Consider the following 13,828-nt stretch of genomic DNA (forward strand, 5'->3'; position numbering starts at 1 on the left):
GCCACTTCCCAATAGGAGAGGCTGCAGAAGGGGCTGGGAAGCCAGGCCCAAGCACTGTAACCTCACTGAGGTCAAGGGAAGGGAAGAGGAGGCAGAACCTGCCCCAGCAGGAGAGCTCCCAGGCTGTATGGAGGGAGCAGCAGGGAGCCCCACCTCCAGCACGGAGTCCCACAACACCCTCCCAGGCTTCCACTCCCGGTCTGGGCTCACAGAGGGACAAACTCCAGCCAGGAGCCGGGAATCCCACTGCCTCCCACTGAGCCAGGCCCGGTCCAGGATCCCCCTGCCAAGCCCACAGAGCCGGGACCTGCCTCGGTCACCACCGGTACCCCGTGCCGAGCCCACCGAACCAGGCCCCGGCCCTACCTTGCCCGGGCCCCGAACATGCTGCGCGCCTTCCGCGGAGCCGGCGGGAGCAGCGGGGCGGTACCACGTGCGGATCCCCCGACACCACGTGCTCTTCTCCCGCCGGCGCGCCGCTTATCATACATCAGCAGCCAATCAGGGCAGGGCGCGCCGCGAGGCCCCGCCCCTTGGCGGCAGGGCGGGGGCGCCGCGGCACCTCCTGGCCGCGGGTTCGAGCCCCCGCGGCGCCCCGGGCGCGGACAGGACCGCTGGCCCGGTCACCACGGAGAACCACCGCGGTGCTGGTGGGCTGCAGCCCGCTCCCAGGGACCGTGTCCCACCGCCCCAGCCCTCCCCACCGCTGCCCCGGGTGCTGCGGTCACCCCTGAGCAACAGGAGACCCCGAGGGGGTGCAACATCTCAGGGAGGAGAAATCCCTTCGCAAACAGCTTGCAGGAGCGGGGATGCCCGGACGAACTGAACGCAGCCCCCAGCGTCACCCGCTGCGGACACCCCTTCCCAGGGCCAGGCGGGGGGGACCCACGGACCCCGGGGCACAGGGACACCCCAGCGGGGCGGGGGCACGGGGAGCGAGGGGGCCCAGCAGGCGCGGAGGCTGCAGAGCCCTCTGGTTGATATTAAATTGTCTTTATTACACAGATACAGAGTTAAGAACAGACATAACCTGAATCATAAAGTTTACATCTTTCACAGGTCAAACATACAGTACACTTAGAGAAAGCGGGACACAGCACGGGGGGGACAGCATGCCGAAGGAAAGTCCTATCACGTCATCTCTCGAGGCTGGCCGGGGAGGCCGCGGCGGGGCAGGGCGCTGCCGCCCACCGGGGAGCCCCCGCTCCCAGCGCCCTGGCCGGTCCCCGCGGCGGCTCCGGCGGGTGCCCCGGGCAGGGTGGCCAGGTGCTGGGAGGTCCTGGAGGAGCAGGGGGGGCTCCGGGGGTGCCGCGGCGGAGGAGGGCGGTGGAGCGAAGCCCTGCGGAGGCTGGGAGCAGGGGAGGCCGGCGGGGAGGCCAGCCTCACCAGCACACGCCCACCTGGACCACTTTGGTTTCAGCTGGGATGCGGTTTGGGAAGGCGAGGAGGGAGATGCAGAACCCGCTGGGAGCCACCGGCCACCTCCTCCAGCCCGGTGCCACCGCCGGCACCGGCGCCCGCGGGCTCTGCCTCCCCTCCTCAGACACCGCATCCCTCGCGCCCGGCCGCGGCGGAGGGCAGGACCCCCCCGCGCCGGGGCTGCCCCCTCCCAGATGCCCCAAAGCCACCGCCGAGGGGCCCGCTCCCGCGGCGGGCGCCCCATGCCGCCGTCCCCGAGCCCAGCCCCTCCGGCCAGAGTCCCCCGGCTGCCACGGCCCCACTCCCAAGGCCCTGCCGAAGCCGCTGTCCTCCCCTCATCGCTATTTTTTTGGAAATATCACACTTTAAAGCTGTCTGGTCTGGCCGTCTGCCAGCGCCACACTGCCCGTCCCCTCCCTCCCTCAGCTTTTGGTTTCGATGCAAGGTTCTTTAGGGTATTTTTATTATTATCATCATTAAAAAAAAAAAAAGGGAAACAGAAAGGAAGCGAAACAAGAGCAGAATCTCTGTGTAAATGCTCTCGTCTGCGGTTTCCCGGCGAGGCGGAGGTAGAGAGGCAGGGCCGGTGCGGCACGGCGCGGGGGGGACACGCTTGGCAGGGAGGGAGGAAAGGGAGCAGACACCGGGAGGAGCGGGCGGCCCCGCAGCAGGTGCGTCTGCAGCACGCTTATATATTACCTCTTCTCAGGAAACGTAAGAAAAATAGACAATATTACATATGCCACACCATAAATAAAGTGAACAGTCCCTCGAGCGGCCCCCGGCTCAGCTCGCGGCCCCGGCGGGACGGGGACACGGAGGGGGAGAAGGGGAGCCCGTTGCAAGCCAGGGATGAGCCCCAGCGGCAGCTCCAGCCGCACCAACCGCTTTCGCCCCGCGCAGCCTGCCCCGGGCTCCCGGCGCCCGCCCGGAGCTGCCCAGAAACCTGCCCTGGGGAGGGCCGAGACCTCGGGTGCACCCAGCCCTGCCCTGGGGATGGATGAGGTCTTGGGTGCATGCAGCACTGCCCCAAGGTCTTGGGGTGCACGCAGCCATGCCCTGGGGATGGATGACGTCTCGGGGTGCGTGCAACCCTGCCCCGAGGTCTTGGGGTGCACGCAGCCCTGCCCCGAGACCTTGGGGTGCAGCTGGACCCGTTGGCGAGGGCGTTTGCCACCGGCGCCCAGAGAGGCCGGGAGCCGCCGGGACCCCCGCACACGGGAGTGATGTGCCTGATGCGGTTTTGCACCCGGCCTTGGCACCACGGCGCGTGGCAGGCTGCTGCCAGCCCTGGCTGCAGACCTAGCAGTTCCCGTGGCACGGGAAGCGTGGCACCGGCGCCGGGGAGATGCACGGCATGGGGACGCCTGGGTCCCCTTCGGTGTCCTGCTGCCGCGAGGGGATGCCCGGGGGTCCCCACGCCACCTCTCCATCCCGAACAGCTGAACAACCCACGGGTAAACGCCACCTGCTCCCGACCCGATCCAGAGCCGCAGTGAACCCAGCCGGGGCCACCGCTCCGCCGGCTGGAGCAGCACCTGGCTCCAGCCCCTGCCCGCCGCCCCCAGCCCCAGCCGCGAGGCTCGGGACAGGGGCACCGTGCTGGCACCGCACCGATACCACCGCTTTGGAGGCACCCCGCGCACCGGGCCCTGCTGCAACAGGCACTGAGCCCCAGGCACGGCACGGCACGGCACGGCGCAGCACGGCACGGCGCAGCACGGCACGACACAGCATGGTGCAGCACGGCACGGCCCAGCATGGCATGGCACAGCACACTGTGATGCAGCATGGCACGGCGCAGCATGGCATGGCGTGGCACTGTGTGACACAGCACGGCATGGTGCAGCACAGCATAGTGCGGCACAGCACACTGCGACATGGCACGGTGCAGCATGGCACGGCGCAGCATGGCATGGCACAGCACAGCGTGACACGGCATGGTGCAGCACGGCATGGTGTGGCACAGTGTGACATGGCACAGCCCAGCACGGCACAGTGTGACACAGCATGGTGCAGCACGGCACAGCACGGCTCGGCATGGCCCACAGTGCAGCATGGTGCAGCACAGCACGGCACGGCACAGCACAGCATGGCTCAGCATGGCCCACGTTGCAACACGGCATGGCACAGCTCGGCACGGCCCACAGTGCAGCACGGCACAGTGCGGCACAGCTCGGCACGGCACAGCTCGATATGACTTACGGTGCAGCACAGCACGGCGCAGCACAGCTTGGCACAGCCCACGGTGCAGCGCGGTACGGCACAGCATGGCTCGGCATGGCCCACGGTGCAGCACGGCACAGTGCAGCACAGCATGGCACAGCACACAGTGCAGCACGGCACAGTGCAGCACGGCTCGGCGTGGCCCATGGTGCAGCATGGCATGGCCCAGCCCACGGTGCAGCACGGCACAGCACAGCTCGGCACAGCCCACGGTGCAGCACGGCATGGTGCAGCACAGCGCAGCTCGGCACGACCCACGGTGCAGCACGGCACAGCCCAGCACAGCACGGCTCGGCACGGCACGGCGCGGCACAGCACACAACAGCACAGCTCGGCAGCCCCGCAGGAGAGGGGGGGCACCAGGAGGGAGTTTCGAACGCAGCGCCCGCGGCCAGGCTCTTGGTGACTCGCGCTGGCAACGCAACCAAACCGACCCCAAACCCTTCTTTCTTCTCTAAAGAAAACACACAGGATGGTTTTTGCAAATCCGGAAACTAAAGCTCCTATCGAGCACATGAATTCTGCTTCTTTCGGTTAAACCTAGCTCCTAAACGTCACATCCTCCAGTGGTTTCTCATCACCTTTATTTGGCAAATGTCTCTTATTATTATCACTATCATCATTATTATTATTATTTTTGGACCTCTGCAAACACTATTTACATTCACATTAACGTACAGCATTCCCGCCCTGGCCGTGCCGGGCGCGCTCTGGCTTCCCCCCTCTCGGAGCGTGGGACTTTCCGTATTGCACTCCCGTCCTCTGCGCTTCACACAGTGATGCGAGAAACACGAAACATTACATCGTCTCTTCCTCCCGGCTCTGCGAGCAAGCGCCTTGGTTTCCTTCCTTTTCCTTCCTCCTAGAAATCGTTGCAAAAACTCTTGACGCGGGGAGCGGAGAAAAGAAAAGAAAACCCAGAATTTAAGAGCAACTGAGCAGCGACCGTGTTCATCGCAGGGCTGGAGAAACCGTCTGGCGACCGCTGGCCCCGAAAGCCGGCAGAGCTGTCCGCAGGCGCCCGGAGCGTCGCGGGGAGGGGACGGGGACGGGGACGGGGACGGGGAGGCGGCGCTGCAGCTCCGTGCTCCCGGGACGGCGGCCGGCCGCGGGGCGAGGTAGTGGGGCCGCATCCCGCCGCCGCCGTGCCGCCGGCTCCTCTCCTTTCCTTTCCATCGCTTTTTTGCTTGGCGTCCCCGGGAACCCGCGGGGGCGATGCCGCGGGAGCCCCGCCGCGTCCGCCGGCGCCCCGGAGGGGAGGACGGCGCGGGAAGCGGCGGCGGAGCGACACGAACTTTGGCAGTGGAGAAACGTTTGGGTCCTTCTCGTTTTTGGATATCCTTTGGAGCAGAGGTGAGTCTGGTATGTTCTTGGCTAGCTAGCAAGGTAGTTTACAGGTGCGCTTCCGTCACGTGGTTTGACGTCGCGTCGTCTGTTTTTTTGGATTTTTTTCTTTTTTTTTTCTTTTTTTTCCTTTTGTACGGTTTCTTACTTAAAGCCAAAGAGTTTGACGTTTTCATTTTTATTTTCTTTATTTTTTTTTTTACAAAAAAAAAAAAAAAACGAGAGAGAGAGAAAGAGAGACAGAGAGACGAAGAAAAGAAGTTTCTTTCCTCCTGCGAGCGAGCTGCGGCGTGGCCCCGGGCCGGTCCCGCCGCCGCGCACCTCCGTCCATCCGTCCGTCCATCCGTCCATCCGTCCGCCCTCGCGCGCAGGCGCCCGCCGGGCCCCCGGCCACACCGGGAAACGTTTGCAGACCGACTCCTCATCCGGAAAGGACCAAAAAAAAAGGAAAAAACCACCAACCCGGCAGCAGCGAGTAACGATCCCCCGAGTGAGAGAAAACCAACCAAAAAGCCAACGCAAAGACCGGCGAGGGGACAGAGGAGACCGGCGGTTGCCTTCGCTCCGCTTAAAGCCCAGCGTGAGGATCCGTGAGGATTATCCGTGAGAGATAGAGGTCGTTTTGGAGGTCAGACAGGTCAGGTAGCTGAGGAGGTTGCACCGGGTGCAGTCTCTTTTGGAGAGCAGCGGTAGCAGCAGCGAAGCCCCGGGGTGTCTCCGGCGCGGCACGGCACGGCGCGGTGCACGCCGCGGCGCTCAGCGGGACGCGCTCTCCAGCGGGGCCGGGGTGGCCGGCGTGCCCGAGCGCGACGCCGCCGCCGAGCCCGCCTCGCCGGGGCTGCCGGCCAGCACCGCGGGGGCCAGCGAGGCGGCGTCGGGCTGCGCCGAGCCCAGCGGCAGCCCGGCGCCCGGGGCGGCGGCGGCGGCGGGGGCCGGGAGCCCTTGCAGAGTCTGCCCGCAGACGTGGTGGTGCTTCTCCCAATCCTTGTGCTGGCAGAAGGAGCCGCAGTAGCGCGCGGCGTTGCAGCCGCTGCAGGTCTCGCTGGCTTTGCGCCCGCAGTTCCAGCAGCTCTGCGGGCAGAGGCGGGGCGCCGGGCTCAGCGGGGCCGGCCGCGGGCACCCCCCGGCGCCGTGCCCCCCCGGCGCCCTCCCCGCCGGCCACGGGCCGCGAGCGGCTCGTCCCGGCCGCCCCGGCAGCCCCTACCTCGCTGGAGTCCTCCTGCTGATTGACGACGGTCAGCGCGTCCTCCGACGCCTGGCGCTTGGCCTCGGCCAGGGCGCGCTCCATCTTGGCGCGCTCGGTGCTGATGAGCTCGTGGGCTTTGCGCTCCGCGTCCGACACGGCCTTCTGCAGCTCCGACATGGCCTGCCGCTTCACCTCGTTCACGGCTTCTTCTGGAAGGCAGGCAACCGCGCGTTGCGGACGCGTCCCGGCTGCCCCTCTCCGAGGGGGCCGTGCCGTCGGCTCCTGGGTGCCCTTCCGGAGCAGCCCGGCTCCCGTGGGGAGCCCACAAGCTGCCTCCACGGAGGCTCTGCGGGAGCAGAGACCCGGGCAGCTCGGTGCACCGATAAGCGCCCGCCCCGCACTCACCAGCCTTCCTCCAGATCTCCTCGGGCATGTAACCGGCGAGGGGCCGCGGGGCGAAATCCCGGTGAGCATCTGCGGAGGAGAGCGGAGATGCCGTTGGGAGGAGCCGGGACCGGGACCGGGACCGCGGCTCGGCCCCGCGGGGCTCCCTCCGTACCTAGCTGCGGCGGCTCGGAGCCGGAGGAGCTGTTGTGGGGGCGGGCGGCGGGGGGGCTGCCCTTCTTCATGTCCTCGGCATCGCTGTAGCGCCGCATCCAGTGGTTGAGCTCCTCGCGGTCGGCCTCCTGGCAACGCCGCAGCACCGTGAGGGACCGGCGCGTCTTCTCCACCATGTCCATGATGCAGTTGAGCAGCTGCGGGGTGGGAGGGCGGTGAGAGCGGGGGGGCCGGGTGCTGCCCCGGGGGTCCCGGGGGCCGGGCTGGGGCACGCGGAGGTGCAGCGCGCCCACTCCGCCGCAGGGAGCGAAGGATGCTCGGGGAAAAGCCTCGGCGCGCGGTACCCAGCGCGCGGGAACGGGCGGCAACCGCCTCTGCTCGCGTGGGGGGATGCTCCGCTCGCCCCCGTGAAGCCCCAGGCACAGCCCCCCCGGCCTGCCAGCACCCCTGGGGGGCTGCGACAGGCGCTGGCACCGCTTCCCGGCCGCAGGGGACTACGTACGTTGTTGAGGTGCTTCCACTCCTCCGCCCACTCCCGGTCGGTGAGCCGGTGATCGATCACCTCCTCCTGGCGCGCTCCGTGCACCGCTGCAAGAGAGGTGCGTGGCGGGGGTCAGTGCGGCATCCCCGGCCCCCCACCCACTCTCCCCGCCACGCACGGGGCGGGCAGCGGTGCAGCACTGCCGGCCCCCCGCTCCGCCTCGCACACCCTCCGGGGACGCTGCCAGCCAGCTGCGCTCCGGCACTGCGTTTAACCACATTGCACCGCGTTTTGCTGCGTTGCACCGTGTTGCACTGCATCGCACCGTGTTGCACCGCGTTGCACCACATTGCACTGCATTGCACCGTGTTGCCCCGTATCGCACCACTTTGCCCCACATTTCACTGTGTCGCACCACTTTGCACCACGGTTCACCGTGTTGCCCCGCGTTGCACCACGCTGCACCGCGTTGGGCTGCATTAAACCATGTTGCACCATGTTGCCCCGTATCGCACCACTTTGCGCCACGTTTCACCGCATCGCACCACTTGGCACCACGTTTCACTGTGTTGCACCGCACTGCACCACGGTTCACCATGTTGCACCGCGTTGGGCTGCATTAAACCATGTTGCACCTTGTTGCACCATGTTGCCCTGCATTGCACCGCGTCGCACCGTATCACCGCCCGCAGAGCCCGCCGGGGGCCGGCACTCACCCGCTTGCCGGTGGCGCTCGCGGAGCTCGCGGGGGTCGGCGTGGCGGTAGGCGTCGCGGTAGTGGTGCGCCAGGGCCATGTCCTCCAGGCGGTAGTGCTGGGGCGGGGGGGCGGCGGGGGGCGGCAGCCCGTTGGGCGGGTGGCTCAGCCCGTTGCTGGGGCTGTAGCGCTGCGCGGGGCTCAGGGTGCACGGCCGCTTGCTGAGGTGCTCGGGGTGCAGAGGCTCTCGGTCCAAGCCGTTCTCTTTGGTCCTGAGCGGGGCGGAGGACGGCGGTCGACACCGGGCAGCGGCGGTCCCCGAGCCCGGGGGGGGGGCATTTGGCACCCGCCGCCCCGCGCGCGGCCGCGTCGCCGGCACCCGCCTGCCCGCCCTCACCTGTCTGGCGTCCTCCTCTTGCCGCTCTCGGCGACCTCCAGGAGCAGCTCGGAGGAGTCGATGGGCGAGGAGGCGTTGGCGTCGAGCAGCAGCTGCTCGTGCTGCGCCAGGTACTGCGCCGGCGTCTGCTTGGCCAAGCGGGCGCAGTGCAGCAGCTCGCGCTGCAGCAGCGGCAGGTTGGCCTGCGAGAGAGCCAGAGTCCAGCCCGCGCCGCGCCGTGCCGCGCCGTGCGGCTCCGTGCAGCCCCAGCCACGCGGCGCCGCGGCCCCGGCGAGCGCGCGCGGCAGTTCAGCAGCAGAAACGCATTCCTGTGCCGGCGCTCCCGCTGCCAGCTCTGCTTTTCTATTTAGGCAGCTGACCCGCAGCCAAACCCCCATCTGTCGGACGTGTTAGCGCACGAGCCGGAGATGCACGCTGCGGCGCGCCGGGCAGCCCCCCCCGTCCCGCCTGGGGGAACGGCAAAAAGCCCCCGAGCCTGGGAACCACGCGGAGCCCGGCTGCTGCGGCGACAGTGATGAGAAGCATCTGGAGCCTTAGGTGGAAACAGCTGGGAGCGGGGTGCCCGGAAGGCCGGCGGCGCGGGCGGGGGTGCAGCGGTGGCCCCCCCGGCGCGGGAATGCCGCGCGCTCGCCCGGGCGGCAGCGGGGCCGGGTTTGCACGCTGGAGTCCACGGCTGGGCACGGCAAGATGGGAGATGCCGCGGTGGGATGGGATGGGGGGGACAGGTTTTGTTACCCCTCCGCTAAGGAAGGGCAGGCGACGCCGGGCCTGGACACGTGCTGCCGGCGCGGGCGCTGCCAGGAGCACGAGCGCTCGGCGCATCCCTACGGGTGACGGTGCAGAGTCAGCGCGAAAATAGAGGGAAAATAAAAAAGGGGCTTTTTAACGACTCGCAAATGGTTCCCAGATGGGCCTAGCCCCCGGCTTTATTGCAAGCGGCTCCACCGGCGCCGCGGCCTCATGCGACTGGACATGTGCGGGTGGGCGGGCGCCGCGCACGCTGGGGGACGGGGACGGGACCCACCTTGAGGAAGGGGATGACGAAGGGCCGCAGCGGGAAGTTGGTGGCCTCCTGCAGCTTGGCGTGAAACTCCTCGATGGTGAGCGTGGAGTTCTGCGAGGGGAGCCCGGGCTCAGTGCTAGCGTCCTGCACCCCCTGTGCCCCCCGTGCCCCCCCTTTGCGCTCATCCGCCACGCCAAAGGGCACGTGTGCATGGCAGGGATCCCCAGCCCGGTGCAGCCCTCGGTGCCGAGACCTTCCTCATCTAGCAACAAACACCCCAAGCCCCCAGCTGTGCCCGCGGGGGGGAACCCCTTTCTGCAACACTTTGCACAAAATGCAACGCTGCATTGGAAATGCAGGAAACCCCCCGGGGCTTTGCAGCGGTGCCAGTGCAGGGACCCACTGGTGGCATCTGCTCCATCCGCCTCCCACCCGGGCGCTGAGCAGAGCCTGGGGGCTGCCGAAAACCAGCGCCAGAGCGGGGGCCGGCTCAGCACCGGCAGGACCCTCTCCCAGGTCCAGCCCCCCAGGCGGGAGCGGGGCTTCCCGGGCCGGCGGCGGCGGGGGGGACGTACCACGAGCCCCAGCACCAGCGTGCGCACCCGCTCCCCGATCTCGGGCGAGATGTCGTTGCCGAACTGCTGCAGCGTGGTGAGGAAGCGCTTGAGCTTGCTGAGCTGGCGGGCGCCGCAGGCCGGCGGCAGCTGGTGGTTGGAGAGGGAGGCGCTGGAGGAGGTGGCCGGCCCGTTGCTGAAGCCGTTGGGGGTGGACGGAGCCCCATTGATGGCCGTCGGCGAGTGGCTGCTGCCGTTCATCACTGCGGGGAGAGACGGCGGGAGCGCTCGGAGCGGGCACGGCGCGGCAGAGCATCCCAGCCGGCGTCCCCAAGAGCGGCTGCGGGGAGCCCCGTGCCGTCCCCGTGGAGACATGACCCAACGCGGTGAGGGGCCGAGCCCTCCTTGGTGGAGGGGCTCCATCCTGCACCCGGGGAGCTGCTCAGCACCCCCGGGGCTGCGCTGCGAGCCCCCCTCCACGGCACCCAGCCCGTGTTGCAGCAACGCGGTGCAGCCGGCCCCGGTGCCCGACCGGGCAGGACGGGAGCCCCCCTGTGCCGGGGAACCGGAGGGGACGGGGACGTGCCGGCCCACTGCCGCTGCGGCACCGCTTGCTGCACCCGCGGGAACGGCGCCCGCAGCGGGGCACGCTGCACCTGCGGGACCCCGGTGCAAAGGCGCCCGCTCCGCGCCGCCCCGCACGCCCGCTCCGGCGATGCACAGTGCTCGCGGGGGGCCCGGCGCGGCCCCCGGCCCGTCCGGCACGGCACTAACCTTGCGCGGTGCCGCGCCGCCCGCGCGCCGCCGGCCCTGCCTGCCTTTGCCGGCTCCTGGGGCTCCCGCTCGCGCTCTGCCCGGGCAGTATCAGCCGCCCGCTAAAGAGGTGCCAAAAATAACCCCGTGGCCACAACTGCTTTTATTCCCGCGACAGGTGCGTTACTAAGTTAGACCGCGCACATGTCCCCCGGCCGGGCCGGGGCCGGGGCTCGCGTCCCGCGACCTGCCGAGCGGCGTGCCGGGAGCGAGCGTGGCTCCCCGGCGCTGCCTGCGCCTCGGGTCTCTCATGAGAGCGTGTGCTGCATTTTACTTACAAAGACAGACCATCGACCATTTCAAGCAACCATGAAAACGGCCGCGAGGCAGAAACGTCGGCGGTCCGGCGTCTCGATCTGCAAGCAAAATAAAACACGCTGCGATGAGAGAGCAGAGCGGGCAGTGCTGCGCGGCGCCGGGCACACGGCTGGGATGCACCCCACCGCCGCAGCCGCGCGGGGCTCGGCGGGGCCCCGGCGGTCCCTGCTCGCCGGCTCGAGCCCGGGCGCTCCACGAATATCGCCCCGGGCCGAGAGCAACCGAAGCAGCGTCTCGCTCTGCCCAGCGCCCGGCCTGGAGCCACATCTGCTGCCCGGCTTGGATTAAAAGGCAAAACCCATCAGATCGCAGACGAGCACAATCCGATTTCTAATTAGAGAACATCTGGCTCGGTGGCGGCAGTGGGGCGAAGTGGCCGGCCGGCCTCGCCGGAGGGGCGCAGCCGAGGGCTGCCGCTTTGGCTGGCCTTACGGAGCCAGATTTTCCCCCGCCGGGGTTTATAAGCGAGAAGCAGCTATGCCTGGTGACGAGCAAAACCCCTGCGCACGTGCGGAGCCGCAGCTTCCCGGGGTGTGAGCGGCTGCGGCGCACGGGAACCAGCCCCGTGCAGCACCTGGCCGCGGGAGCGGGATCCTGCCTGCCCGCACCATCCTCACCCTCGCCCGGCCGCAGGGTGCAACAGTGGCACCGTCCAACTCCTAGCGCATGCAACGAGCCGCGGCCGCGCACCGAGGGCCTCTCCAAAAACGGGGCCCGCCGACCCGATGGCGCTGGTGGGCTTGCTGCACCATGAGGGTGGCTGGGGACTGGGACCTCGGGTCCCCGCCGAGTGCTCCTGCCAGCCCTGCACCGCAGCACGGCGGCCGGTGCAGAGCCGGGAGGGCCCTGCCACCACACCATCACCATGGACCAGCAGGCAGATGCCCCCGTGCCGGGGACCCTGACGGGGCCAGCTCCGACCCGATGGGCGTTTCCAGCCCCCCGCCGCAGGTGCCAGCTGGCCCTGCGGAGCCGCGCGCTGCTCCGTGCCTCAGTTTCCCCATTGCACGGCAGCAGAGCAGGACAGCGTCCACCCCCGGGGTGCTGCAACGCTCGCTCTGCCCAGCCCGGCGCTCGCGGCACGTGGTGCAAAGCCCTTCTCCAGCGCGAGGGCAGCGAACGCTGCCCCGCGGCGCGGCCAGCACCTCGCGGGGCTCCGGGGACGCAGCGGGTCCCCGGGGCAGTTGGGCGGCCGCCCTGTCCGGCGCCCCGTCCCCGTCCCCATCCCGCCGGCTCCCCGGTACTCACTGGTGCTCGGCGTGAAGGAGGGGTGGCGCGTGGCACCCTGCGTGACGGCCGGCGGCGGTGGCATGCTGGGCGGCGTCGACCTGGCCTGCGTCTTCACGTCGGCCGGGGAGTCCGGCATGGTGGCGGCCCGCGTCTCCGCGTTATCTGCGGGGAGAAGGCACGGGAGGTGAGCGGCGCCCGCCCGCCGCGCCGCCTGCAACGGGCCGTGCCTGCCGCGCCACCCCGAATCGGGCAGAGGGGAGCCGCGGGGAGCTGCGGGCACTTCTCGAGCTGGGAGCCCGCGTGCCCCTGGGCGAGGCTCTGGGCAGGACAGGAGCGACCCTTGTCCCAGGCAGAGCTCGGGGCCAGCAGAGACGGTGCTCAACCTCCTGCACCAACGCGCAATGGTGGAGACGGTGCCCGGCCACCCAGGCACGTGCACCGGGGGAAGGTGCCCAGCCTCCCACATGGGTACATGGTGGTGGAGACGGTGCTCGACCTCCTGTGCCATTGCACGATGGTGGAGATGGTGCCCGGCCACCTATGCACGTGCACCGGGGGAAGGTGCCCAACCTCCTGCACAGATGCACGACGGTGGAGATGGCACCCGGCCGCCCGTGCATGTGACAGCAGACGGTGCCCAGCCTCCCACACGGGTGCAAAACGGTGGAGACGGTGCCCACCCCCCGTGCAGACGCGCGCTGGTGCCCTGCTTGCAGAGGGCTGTCTTGGCTGCGGCGCTGCTCCCAAGCCGCGCTCCCAGAGCCTCTGCCTTGCGCGGACAGCGCTGGCCTGTCCTGCCCCGGGGACGTGGCACTGCGCGCCCAGACCATGCTATCTGACCCCGTGCGTCCGCCCGCAGCCCCGGGACCCCATGGCCTTGTCATCCTCCGCACCAGGCAGCGTGCAACGCGGGGCTACTGGAACTGCCTCTTGCTCCCGAAAGCGCCAGGGCTGCCCGGGGCACGGCAAAGCCCCTGGCGCCCGCCCGAGCGATCCCCGCGGGAGCCCCCGGCCAGCTGGCCACGAACCGGGGCCGCCGGCACCGCGCCAGCCCCGCCGGCAAGCGGGACCAGGGCCACCGAGCTGCCGCGGAGCCGCGCCGTGACGGGTGGCCGCAAGTGCGGGGGCAGCTGTGGCGGTCCGTCAGCGCCCGCCGGCCCCAGCCCGCCGCCCCGGCCGAGCCAAAGAAGGAAGCGGCCAGAGCTGCCCCGCCGCCCGGCATCCCCGGCTGGGGTCCCTGCTGAGCCCGGGCCCCCTCCCCGCCGGGTGCCGTTGATGAACACTAATCTAATATGCACGCTTAATCCACGGCAACTGCTGCGAGATTAATTGAACCCGGCGAGAGCAAAGCGCCCGGGCTAAATAAAACCGGCGTCCTAGCCGGGGTGAGATGCTATCAGGCTTCGCGCTGCAGCCAGAGCTGCATCAGAGAAGCGGGAGCGTGGCTGGCTCCAAGCTGGGCTCGGCACCACCGCGGCATCGCCCGCCGTGGCACCTCGCCGGCATCCCGGTGCTCGCTGCAGGAATGCCGCGAAAGGGCAATCCACCCCGCGCGCTGCCCGATGAGCTTCGCCGGTGCCGCAGAGCCAGGATGGGACGGATGC

The 13,828-nt window shown here is 69.1% G+C and overlaps 1 protein-coding gene across 8 annotated transcripts in view; it reads right to left on the reverse strand.

Annotated features, from left to right (window-relative positions):
* Positions 1 to 977: 977 nt before the first annotated feature.
* The window catches only part of CBFA2T3 (CBFA2/RUNX1 partner transcriptional co-repressor 3), a 31,186-nt gene continuing 18,335 nt past the window's right edge, over positions 978 to 13,828 (reverse strand). For 5 of the 8 annotated variants that reach the window (XM_064519813.1, XM_064519819.1, XM_064519815.1 and 2 more), the window contains exons 2-12: positions 12,243 to 12,386; positions 10,955 to 11,032; positions 9,885 to 10,126; positions 9,331 to 9,420; positions 8,307 to 8,488; positions 7,931 to 8,181; positions 7,236 to 7,321; positions 6,735 to 6,930; positions 6,581 to 6,649; positions 6,194 to 6,384; positions 978 to 6,060 (exon numbers count right to left, since the gene is read on the reverse strand). In XM_064519813.1, the coding sequence (XP_064375883.1) occupies positions 5,746 to 6,060; positions 6,194 to 6,384; positions 6,581 to 6,649; positions 6,735 to 6,930; positions 7,236 to 7,321; positions 7,931 to 8,181; positions 8,307 to 8,488; positions 9,331 to 9,420; positions 9,885 to 10,126; positions 10,955 to 11,032; positions 12,243 to 12,386 (1,844 nt within the window). In that variant the 3' untranslated portion in view covers positions 978 to 5,745. Of the gene's footprint in view, positions 6,061 to 6,193; positions 6,385 to 6,580; positions 6,650 to 6,734; positions 6,931 to 7,235; positions 7,322 to 7,930; positions 8,182 to 8,306; positions 8,489 to 9,330; positions 9,421 to 9,884; positions 10,127 to 10,637; positions 10,739 to 10,954; positions 11,033 to 12,242; positions 12,387 to 13,828 lie in introns of all 8 variants that reach the window. The other 3 variants (XM_064519820.1, XM_064519814.1, XM_064519816.1) reach the window with 3 other exon arrangements.

This window comes from Dromaius novaehollandiae, chromosome 13 (genome assembly GCF_036370855.1).
Source record: "Dromaius novaehollandiae isolate bDroNov1 chromosome 13, bDroNov1.hap1, whole genome shotgun sequence".
In the NCBI taxonomy this organism is placed as follows: Eukaryota; Metazoa; Chordata; class Aves; order Casuariiformes; family Dromaiidae; genus Dromaius; species Dromaius novaehollandiae.